Raw genomic sequence first — 11,798 nt, forward strand, 5'->3', positions numbered from 1 at the left:
CTAAAGTTCTGTCTCAAATCCCATGCAAACTAGGACAGGAAGTATTTATTGATCTTTCACCATGGTTCCTGAATATTACAGGTTGTTAGAGCAAAGGGTGATATGCAAGTAATCCCACAAGTAGAATACAGCAGTTATATTCGGTACTTGGGTATATTGAGGACCAAGGCCTGTATGTAATTTGTCTTAAAATATAAAGGAATAAAATTGGTTCAGAAAAATTTGTAAACTTCTTAAAAAAAAAAAAAAAAAAAAAGATAAAGCCCTTTCCTTACATTTTGAAATGAGCACTTTATGAACTCCCAAAAATCTGTTTTTTAATCTTTAAAAAGAAAAGGAGTACTTGTGGCACCTTAGAGACTAACCAATTTATTTGAGCATAAGCTTTCGTGAGCCACAGCTCACTTCATCGGATGCATACTGTGGAAACTGCAGAAGACATTATATGCACAGAGACCATGAAACAATACCTCCTCCCACCCCACTCTCCTGCTGGTAATAGCTTATCTAAAGTGATCACTCTCCTTACAATGTGTATGAAAATCAAGGTGGGCCATTTCCAGCACAAATCCAGATTTTCTCACCCTCTGCCCCCGACCCCCACAAACTCACTCTCCTGCTGGTAATAGCCCATCCAAAATGACCACTGTCTTTACAACATGTATGATAATCAAGGTGGGCCATTTCCAGCAAATATCCAGGTTTTCTCACCCCCCCCCCCCTTTTTCCAAAAACCACACACACAAACTCACTCTCCTGCTGGTAATAGCTTATCCAAAGTGACCACTCTCCCTACAATGTGTATGAAATTCAAGGTGGGCCATTTCCAGCACAAATCCAGATTTTCTCACCCCCCCACCCCCCAAAACACACACACACAAACTCACTCTCTTGCTGGTAATAGCTCATCCAAACTGATCACTCTCCTTACAATGTGTATGATAATCAAGGTGGGCCATTTCCAGCATAAATCCAAGTTTAACCAGAACGTCTGGGGGTTAAACTTGGATTTATGCTGGAAATGGCCCACCTTAATTATCATACACATTGTAAGGAGAGTGATCACTTTAGATAAGCTATTACCAGCAGGAGAGTGGGGTGGGAGGAGGTATTGTTTCATGGTCTCTGTGTATATAATGTCTTCTGCAGTTTCCACAGTATGCATCCGATGAAGTGAGCTGTAGCTCACGAAAGCTTATGCTCAAATAAATTGGTTAGTCTCTAAGGTGCCACAAGTACTCCTTTTCTTTTTGCGAATACAGACTAACACGGCTGTTACTCTGAAACCTGTCATTTTTTAATCTGGTCTTTGTAGGTGCTCATGCAGCTATTGCAACCCGATGTTAGAAATTCTGAGGTGTTATATTTGTAAGAAATCTTTTCCGTATTTCTCTGTTCCACTACCTGGTGAATCTGTGATTGGAGACAGTTTTGTTTTAAATCAAAACCAAGTAAAAGTACAATAAAACTAAAAACCTGGTGAAAAAAACTCTTAAAAGTCTCTTACAGGTAAATGAACAATTGCTATACAAACGTTAGCTGCAGAAGGAGAACCAGGGTAAAAACAATAAATAACAAGAAATAAATTTAGGTCTGGTTCTCATATGGGGAAGTTTGCCCATGTCTAAATCAGTTTAGAAACTGATTTAGTCAAATCAATGCAACACTTATGTGGATGCTTTATTTCAGTTTAAGAAGCTATAGATTGATTTAACTTAAATTGGTCAGGAATTGGTGAATAAGTGTTTCCACAAGAGGGCTGTATTGATTTAATTAAATTACTTTCAAAACAGATTTAGTTAAATCAGTATAAATCTCTTGTGTAGACAAACCTTAGGTAACTGGGAGACTTAAATACTGGCAATCATATATATTATACTTAATATGGCATGTGTCTAGCTCTGGTGATCATCTCTACCTTACTAGAAAATCTTATTTTAGGGTCCCAGAGTCTTCTATCTGGAGAAGGAAGATGGAAGAGAGTGCCAAGTTTAACCTCTGTGTGTTGTATTTTCTCTGCATGAAGCCCATAGCCATCAGTGGTTGTACAAATGGTATTGAAGAATTAATCCCATAAACGTGAAAGTTAGTGATGGGATTGGCTCTGCTTCTCCTTGGTCATTTGGCAGGTATCCTTGCTCTGTGTTGAACAAGTAAGCTGACCTGTCCTATTTTGCTCTTTGTTTCTCAGGCATATTACTATTGTGCCATTGTGGAGGATGTAATCCTGCGCTTTGCCTGGACCATCCAGATCTCCCTCACTTCCATGCAAATCTTTCCTTATGCTGGGGACATCATCTCTACAGTCTTTGCACCACTCGAGGTTTTCCGGTAAGGTGGCTCAGCTAAACAGTATTTCAAACTGCTGGTATATCCCTTTTGTTTTACAACCAATAACACCAGAAAGGCGGGGAAGTCCCTGGCTTTCCACAGGCTCCTGGAGCTGTTGTTTGAAAAGCCACAAACTGATGAAAACACAAAGTGCCAAGACTCAGAATATGCACTAAGCTGAGCAAATTGCTGGCTGAAAGAGTGCTATGGAATTTTTCACTGACCCATCTGGGATTCAGAGACCTCTGAAAACACATAGGTCTGACTGTAGGCAGGCCTGAGACCTGGGTTCTACCTCACTGTGTTGTATTTGCTAGGGGCCAAGGTCTTGCCTGAGTTTATTGCAGGAATTTAGCAAGCTCACATTTTAAGCATTTTCACTGGTAAAAATTATTGAAATGTCACTTCAAGGCTAAATTTACAAATTTTCCCAAATCCCTTCTGCTTTTGCAAATGATTAAAAAATGGAATTCTTATTGTGATCAGGCACTTCCAGAGCATTAATGCTGTCTGCTTTTTTGTGTTATATCAGGAATCACATGTCTGCTTGAGATGAGCAAAACAGCTTGCTTTTGAATCTCACTGTGTGGGGGGTTTTATTTGTATTTATTTTTCCTAATTGATAATCCTTGGGCTACCTTGACACCAGCCATGCTGGGGTAATCCTCGCTGTTAAAACTATGAATGATTCCACCAAAACTGTTTGCTTCCCTGGAAAAGTCCATCAATCTATTGCTGTGAAGTAATATAGCAGGTTGCTCCTTGTTAGTCATTCACCTTCCTGGCCATTTACTTCTCTCCAACCTGTAAATTTACAGGGCCTTGCCCTCACAGGGGCTATGTGTAATCCTTGGGAAGTGTACGCAGTAGCATCTATGGGGCTGCATCACTGCTTTGCCAAAAATTGGTGAGAGCTGTGAAAGCAGTACTTAGTTTTTATATTATTCCTTTTCTCCTTCCCTCTCTCCTTCCAGGCGGTTTGTGTGGAATTTCTTCCGTCTGGAGAATGAGCATCTGAACAACTGTGGTGAGTTCCGTGCTGTCCGGGACATCTCAGTGGCACCAATGAATGCTGATGATCAGACGCTACTAGAGCAGATGATGGACCAGGAAGATGGTGTCCGAAACCGCCAGAAGAACAAGGTGTGGAAGCGTAGCCAGAGCGTGTCCCTGCGCCGACCTAATCTTTCTTCACAGTATGTATTGCTTTGTCCTCTTGCACAACAAAATTTGAAGGGATTAATTTATTAATAAGTGTTTGAAGTGCCATGTTGGAGACATAACTCTAAATAGTTTGAAAAGAGAGGACTGACCTGGCTAGTAAATAAATACATTGGAATTTTTACCCTCTCACGCCAAGTCTCTGTAGCATTGAATCAGTGTGCTTTGTTCAGTAAGGTTGACTAACCAAGTGAACTTTTGTCAGGTACAGAGTTCTGTTTAGATAAACACATTTAAGACACAGTTTATCCCTCAGCAAGGTATGTCATAAGATAAGCTGTGTGTGTGTGAAGCACAGTGACAGATTTATATAAAAATCTTCCTATTGTATTTTCCACTGTATGCATCTGATGAAGTGGGCTTTAGCCCACAAAAGCTTATGCCCAAATAAATGTGTTAGTCTCTAAGGTGCCACAAGTCCTCCTTATTCTTTTTGCTAAAATAGTAAAGATACCAATGATAGACGCATTCAATAACTAGACTATGAAAAAAAGTGTATAAATATGCTGAAAATAGCCACCCCCCAAAACTGGCAGATTGCCCCCCACACACACACACACATATTTCCTCAAAAGCATCCACCGGCAAAAACAAAAGTCAGTGCCTGTGATAAAGGTTATTCTAGTTTCATTCCCAGCCTCAAAAAATTTGTTTACATTTTGTGTCCCTTGTTTGCTGTATTGTAACTAACCAGTGGAGGGCACTGTTAACCTGCTGAATTTAGCTGTATCAGAAAGGTGAGCATGGGAGGAAGAAAGGTATCAGTCATCCCTCTGTATTTTTATAGGGTGATCTTCCCATCCTGGGCGGGAGGGGAGAGTATGAATTACCACGTCTATAGTAGTCTGCTGGCCCAGACATTACCTGTGTAGGGAATATGTTTGACAGAGTGTATTTATCTTATCTGTATATTCTAGTAATGTCTTCCTTCCCCTCAGTGAGTATTTTTGTTTGCTTGTTTGTTTTTTCCCAGATCCAAGCCTCGTGACACCAAGATATTGATCGAGGACACAGATGACGAAGCAAACACATGAAACGTCCACAGATTCTAGTTCCACATCCCTTATTTTCTTGCTCTACTACCCTTTCCCAGACCAATCCAACCTCTGGTACAGTTCCAGCTGAAAACAGGAGAAAACACTGAACACATTTTCCGAGCTCTTCCGGACCGGATCCTATGGACTCCAACAAGCTCACTGTGTTTCTTTTCTTCTGGTTTAATTTTCATTTTCTACTTTTAAAATAAATATTTACTTCGTTTTGCCAATCAGAGGACAGTTAAGGAAAGAAGTATCTAAGAATTGTTTACAATCACAACAAGGACACAAAACCCTATCTGGATGAAGAACAAGCATCATAGGGACTCCCTGATGGGACAGCACTGAGAATATACTCTGCTTCTGCTTGGCCCAGTTTCGACTGGTTTAAACCGGACTTGGGTTTTTAAATTTGTGTTTTGTTTTTTTCTTTCCTTCATATCCAGCGCTGAGGCACTGGCTGCACTTGCCGGTAAAGTGCACTTAGAGCAGTACCTTCATTCACGAAGCTACTTTTTAATTTGATGTAATTTTTCTTATAATTTTTTTGGAAATACGATGTATTTGTTGCTTACAGTTTTCACATTATTTATGAAACTTAACCATATGAGAATGATTTTTTGAGTCCTGTGCAATGAAGGCGATAACAGTAAAACAAGGCAGGGGGATGTAGATCTGGATCGCTTTTGTGAGGGTTATGCCCTGCGAATACCTCTTTCATGAGATAATTTGCACCAGTTTGACCCTTTTTCTCTTCAGTTTAGTTTTATTTATAAACCAAAGTTTTTCTTTCTGGTTTTAGTTGCTGCTGCTGCTTCAGAAGCCTGAGCATGTTTCACATACCGGTTCATGGTCATCTTTCCATGTGGCCATGCAAAGATGCAAATGATTCTGAGAATTTGTTTTAAAAGAGAGTTGTAATAAATCTTGCCACAAGGCCAAACACCCAGGCAAAAAAAGGGGAGTTGGTGTTTAGGTTAACAACTGTTTTTTCAAAGCCTTAATCTTCATGAGATAAGGTGAGAGTACTGTCCACCCCGTTAAATAGGAGCTTTCCCATTGTTCTGCCTCCGCTAACTACAGCAAAAATAAAAGTGGATGAGATGAGGACATGATCTTTCCCATGTCTGGGAGGGGGGCGTTGTTACATGTTTTGATTCATAGGTGGCTACACTTCAGAGAATTGGCACCCCTGACCCAGTTTGCTGTGGGGCAAGGAGGTGGTTGTGTGTTGGCCATAGGGTAGGGAAGTTGGTATTAAATTAGAAGTCTTTAATGGCATTTTATTTTATGTGTCTTGCCAGGCTTTGGCAAAGTGTTCTCTACCAGTCACTTCCTGAGCACACCTTCAGGTTGCTTTGTTTCTTTCCCGTCCTTTGCAACCTCTCCTCAGTGTAATCTAAAACCAGTTAAGTGGTAGGTCAGTCTTGCACTGGAGTGTGAGTGATCATACTCAGCAGGCTAGGGTTTAAGGACATCATACTGCTTAGCAATTTCAGTAGAAATGATAAGGCCAGCTTAATAAGCTTTGTATATTTTGATATCACCACCCCCCCTCTTAGAGAGCAGCATGAGTGTTTGAGAGGGCCATGCCCTACACCACTGCCGGCTTTAATGCTTGCAGAAAACTTCAATGTTTAATATTAATAAAATCTTATTTGTGCCTTGCTTTATTGCGTGTAAGGTTAACACCAGGGACTGGGGGAAGTTGCTTCAGTTCCCTTTAATCCTATCCTTAACCCAAGGCTCAACTTTACAGCAGGGACTGTTGAAGACTTTGCATCTTTTTCTTATGGGCATGGTCACTGTTTTTGCTGCTCTGTGTCCTTGTTTTTAACCACTCTTCCATGTATCCCAAGTACTCTCTTAGTTCCTTGGCAGTTCCAGTAGCTAGGTATATACAGTTATTGTTCAGACTCCAAGTGGCAGATGAACACCCTCAACTAAGTAGGAACCATTTTTGACTTCTGTCCCTTGTTTTGTATTTACATTTCTAGCAGTCAGATGCTAGGAATCTCTGCTCAGCTGCTGTTAAATAATTTTTCTTTCTTTAGCCAATCATATGACTTCTTCCATATGGCTGGTGTGCTGCTTTTTCTTAGTTTGCCCATTGTGCCTCTTGCCCAGAGGAATTGAAGAAGGAAACGTAATTGTATTCATTTAGCTTAAATAGGGCAAAATAACTTTATCATACATTGGTGGTAGTGAACTGGTGCCCCTTGACAGAGTAAGCATTATCTCAATTATCAGCACTGTCATATTGCACCCTGAACTTATCAAGGAACTTTGCTGAGCTGCCAGGAAAGGCCTCAGCACTACCACTGATCTACTGAAAGTGATAGTGTCATTCCGGTGGAATAGATGATTTGTGTATTGTTATTTCTCCACCAACGTGACCAGGGCTAGCTGCTATTTCAGCACCAGCCCATTCTGGTGAGAAAAATCTGAACAATACAGACTAACCCAGAATTCTGTTGTTGACCCTTTTGGTGCCCAGGGACTCCCCTGATCTTGACTCACTGATGCTTCTTGTTCAGACGCTGACAGATGCACCTGTCCAGCAGGAAGTGGAGTTTGAGATGGAAAGCTCTCTAAAGTATTTCAGTCCACTATTTTGCATTTCAGTGCTTTTTGCTGTATTCACAGTGTTTGATTCCACACGAAACAGAGAGCTCATTCTCCTGGGAGGTAACTATGATACTCCAGCTAATAACAATTGGAATATCATCAGCAACTAAAACTGTCAGAGAATAGCGATGCCATGCATGCCAGTGGGCAGTTTAAAAAGAGTAGCAGCCAAAGCAAGGGGCACAACCTGAACTAATAGTGTCATTACTTAAGGACGCATTGCTTTAAAAAGGGAAGGGTTGGGGCTTACTGATAGCACTCTCTTGTCAAAGGAATGGAAAGTATCATTGCGGCAATTAGGGCACCTGAAAATATTTTAGAACTTGATACAGAGAGCTCTTAAAGTATCACGGAACAAGTAGAAGCAGGAGAAACATTGTGAATGAGTTTCTGAGCTCAGCTAGGAGAATCGGACGTGTTTTGGTCAGTCTGCCTCTGACATGAGTGGCACTGCGTGAGCTGATTGGCTTAAAATTTAAACCCACGGAAGGATCGAGTCAATAAGAACTGAGATCTTGGTCAGTTTTTTTCTGCAACGTATCAAAACTCTGGAGGAAGAGAGAATTTTGTTCTGTTTGTCAGTATACTGCTCTCACCTTCTTCCTCTTCCCACCCTGCAGAAGAGCACTCTGTTTTGGGCTATGTTTTTCCTGCCAAAAAAGTTGGGTTTTTTTACAGTGAGACAACTAATTGATGTTAGCTAACTTGGTGTAAAAATGCCTGTTTTATGACCACGAAGACAGCCTGTGTAATGAAGGTGTCTGTACACTTGGGTCAGGATCCCTGACCCCCCCAGCATCATGCTCCAAAAGAACCCAGTTTCCAGAATCACTGTACTGCCTGGTGCTGCAAGGTTTTGTATTCTGTGACTACACAGATTGATTTCTGAGCCATTCAGAATATAGCTCCACTCCGGAGTTAGTTCTCAAAACCTGTCTGGTTCCATCTCTGAACACACAGTGATATCTGGCCAGTTAAATGAGATATAATCGAGCAGGGCAACTAGTGAAAGAAATATAACCACCTCTCCTGCTGTGTGGTCTGCAAAATGAGAAAATGAGAGAAGATGTCTTCTCTCTGGTGGTCACACTTCATGAATGACCTTTGCAAATATAACAGAATGGGTATTTGTAAAAATACTGCTGTAGAAGACTAGTATTACTAAATGCAGACTGCGCAGTGAAAGGAGAACAGGAACTGGGTTTTTTATCTAGTGGATTGCCTCAAACTCTCAGATGGGATAGCAGGAGAGCCACGAACCTGTTCTCAACTTTGTTAAGCAAAAGTTGGAAAATGCCCATCATCTTCCTATTTTATAGCACCTATGTTTGCGTTTCCTTTGATCTCTCTGGGTTCTCTCCTTCCCTTATTTGATATCTTAAAGGGTGCTCTTCTGCTGGAATTGAGACCTACCCAGTGGTTCTGCTTTGTATTCACCTGAGCTTAGAGTGGATGGTATTTGTCTCACCACTGGATGGTTTTTTTTAAATGGAGATTTTCCCCCACCCCTGTAGTTTAGAAGTTCCAATTGGCCACATTCATTCCCTGTTCAAAGGGATCTCCATCCCTCCCAGACATCTAAAGTTGCATGGGGATTGTCAGGCAATGTTAATCAGGCAGATCTGTTCCCAGGCTGTCGAGATATTGACCACTGTGAATCCACACTGATCTCTAATTCCCTGGGACTTTCCTCCAGCTTCTGACTGTACTATATGAAAATGACATTTTGATCACTGGCATGTGCTCATCACAAATCGTAGATCTTTTTCTATACTTTCCTGATAGGCCAGAATCCCTTTGCTGTGTTCCATAGATGAATTTCATCCAAGCGGAGGAAGGCAACTGGAAGAAGAAGAAAAGAAAAAAAAAAAAAACTGGATTCTCTGCATAGAACTTCACAGAGCAAAGCTTAGTGAACTAGGGCAGAAATCGTGGGGGAGAGCGTGCCTATCAGGCTCATTCTCTACTAACTTTACTGCTACCTTTCCCTTCATATTCTCCTGCTTTCTTATGGCTGTATCCTGAATGTCTCAATATATTCATACTTCTGAAATTCAGATACATTTTGGAGGCAAATTTGCTTGCCCTGTGCCTTCCCCTATCCTACTTCCTCTGTTTCTTCAGTATCACTGTTTATATCATGTTATGAAGAGCAATACAGAGGAAGAGATAGAAGCTTTCTGCATAGAACTACAGGCAGAAGTTCCCGCTGTGGTGCAGTGAGACTGAGCCATCCTCTGAAAAAGGAAGCTCTTCATGCTACTATTCTGTCACCTCCTGTTGGCTGCTCTGATTCGTCCAGGTACCCCTTAGCTGCTGCTTCCTACAGGCCAAAATGAACAAATTCTCTTTCCTTCTTCTCCCCTCCATATGTCTGCCAGCCTTGTGCAAGGAATCATCTGTTCAAGACATGCCTCCTCTCAGAATTTATCCTTCAGTCTTTGCCTTTGGACAAAGGGGAGAGGAAGAATGCACTGGGCTTCATAGTTTTCTGTATTGCCCATAGGAGGCTTCTGTGTCTGGGATCACACATCTTCACAGCAATGTGTCTGCAAAGGGGGATGGAGGATTCATTATTTTGGGCTGCTGCACTAGTTGTGCCTGTGTAATATCCTGGGGGTGGTTTACCATGAATCCTCAAGGAATGATGGGGATCAGGGCCAAAATTTTCAAACTTGAATACCCCAAGTGAGGCATCTGAGTCCACGTTTGGGCATCTGAATAAAAGGGGCCTGATTTTCCAAGGTGCTGAGCAGTCACAGCTTGTTGGTCATTGTTTCTGCAAACCAGATGACTCTCTTTTAAGTGCCTAATTTTAGGCACCCAAGTTTGAAAATCTCTTGCCCATTTTGGTGATTTAGCAAGGCCTACCTTGAAGAGTTTAGCTGACTTTAGCTCTGCTGAGCACAAGACCAACTTGACTAGGAAGTGGATTGAGTGTCTGAACTATAGTGCTTAGGTCAGGGCTTCACACCAGCCCAATTCCTCCCCCCCACACACACACTTTTATCTCTTCCACTGCGGTTCTGAGTCACTCCAAGCGTGAGAGAGCTGTTCTGCCTTAAGCATTATTTCTGGAAGGCTACTGATTTATTTTGCTCACTGAAAAAGAGGGGATCAGGACTCCTTGTGGAAGGGTGGAGAATCATTATACTAACTTCAGATGTAATCAGACTCTCAATTGTAGATCGTTAAATCAAACCCCGCCTCTGTAACATCATGACATCTGTGTGACTTGGGTCCCAAAAATGATTCTGCATACTTTGGGGCAAATATGTAGACCTGCCACAACAGGGATTTAACCCAGAACTGGATCAAACTGCTACTCTAGTTTACCCATGGGATTTCAGTCCCCACCACAACTTAATGGGAAAATCACCAGAGTGACACAAGAAATGCGGATTTCTCTGGGGGAAAGGGGCCTTTAATATTGGGTAAATCCTGGGACCAGTTCCTCGTCCCTGCAGCCCAGACAAGTGTGAGGTTGCTCTGGTCTGTGTACATCTCACAGTAGCATCAGTGTGTTGGTGGTCAGGGGACTTACTGGAAATCCTGGGGCTGTAATAAGGCCATAAAATATAATCCTTTTGAGTTCTTAAAACAAAATTGTATGAGCCCTTCAGTACAGACAGTGAATCTCTTCAGCCTGTAACACTTTGTGGCTGTCAACTTCCTTACTATCTTGTCAATCCTTCTATCAAATAAACAGTATTTGGAAGGGACCTGGGGTAGAAATGTATTTGCTGCTTCAGAAATTTATCCTTGCCTCACTCCCATCTTTCTGTACACCCCTCACCCCTGCTGTGTTGGTCTAAATGATGATTATTCTATGAAGCCCTGAGCTGTAGATGTCAAAAGTAACTATGGAATGTGATTAGTCCTCTGTGGGTGCTTTCTTTCTTTCCTCCTTTCTCTTTTGCTATCTCCTTCTCCACTCTTCTTTTGGCTAAGTGGACAAGGTGAGGACAAAGAATTGCCGCTTGCTTGGACTCATGATGTATCTGTGACTGCGCTATTAGCTGTCTCCTTTTTCCTTCCCAAATGGATATAACATTTTTTAAGTGTGGAATACCCTTCTTGATAAGTAGGTTTTAAAAAAATGCACAATGTGGTACTGTTTCATAGTTTCTAGGTGGTTGTATAAAACAAAGTCAACTGTGGTTATGTGTTTTTAAAAGGAAAAAAAGTGATTGGTTACTAAATCTGTCCTTTTTTCATTATTACAAGCTTTGTTTTCCAATGATTGCATGGCTCCTTTGTCACTGGTGTGGGGTGTGTGTGTGTGTCCTTTTTCCTCTCTGGGCTGATGACCTTTTCATTTCTGAACATTGACACTGCCATTACTTGCTTAACTCACCTGTAGACTTACAAGCCAAACTGTGATGGGGCTGGGTTTCTGGGAAGGATGGCAAGTTTGTTTATTGGGGTCTCTTTAAAGAGAAAAGGAGGTCTGAAGCTAAAGATTTGCAGGCTGCAAATGTTGGTCCTGAGTAGCTGTATGGGGGACTGTGAATAGCTTGTGACTTTAAAAAAACAAACAAAAAACCAAACCCTAACATTTACAACTCCTGTGCTTTACAT

The 11,798-nt window shown here is 41.5% G+C and overlaps 1 protein-coding gene across 3 annotated transcripts in view; it reads left to right on the forward strand.

The window, feature by feature from the left end:
• The window catches only part of XPR1 (xenotropic and polytropic retrovirus receptor 1), a 242,870-nt gene extending 231,409 nt beyond the window's left edge, over window positions 1-11,461 (forward strand). For 2 of the 3 annotated variants that reach the window (XM_073356577.1, XM_073356579.1), the window contains 3 exons: window positions 2,192-2,331; window positions 3,306-3,527; window positions 4,526-11,461. In XM_073356577.1, the coding sequence (XP_073212678.1) occupies window positions 2,192-2,331; window positions 3,306-3,527; window positions 4,526-4,586 (423 nt within the window). In that variant the 3' untranslated portion in view covers window positions 4,587-11,461. The remainder of the gene's footprint in view (window positions 1-2,191; window positions 2,332-3,305; window positions 3,528-4,525) is intronic. The other variant, XM_073356578.1, reaches the window with a different exon arrangement.
• Window positions 11,462-11,798: the final 337 nt, after the last annotated feature.

The sequence above is a fragment of the Lepidochelys kempii genome, chromosome 8 (assembly GCF_965140265.1).
Source record: "Lepidochelys kempii isolate rLepKem1 chromosome 8, rLepKem1.hap2, whole genome shotgun sequence".
Lineage (NCBI taxonomy): Eukaryota > Metazoa > Chordata > Testudines > Cheloniidae > Lepidochelys > Lepidochelys kempii.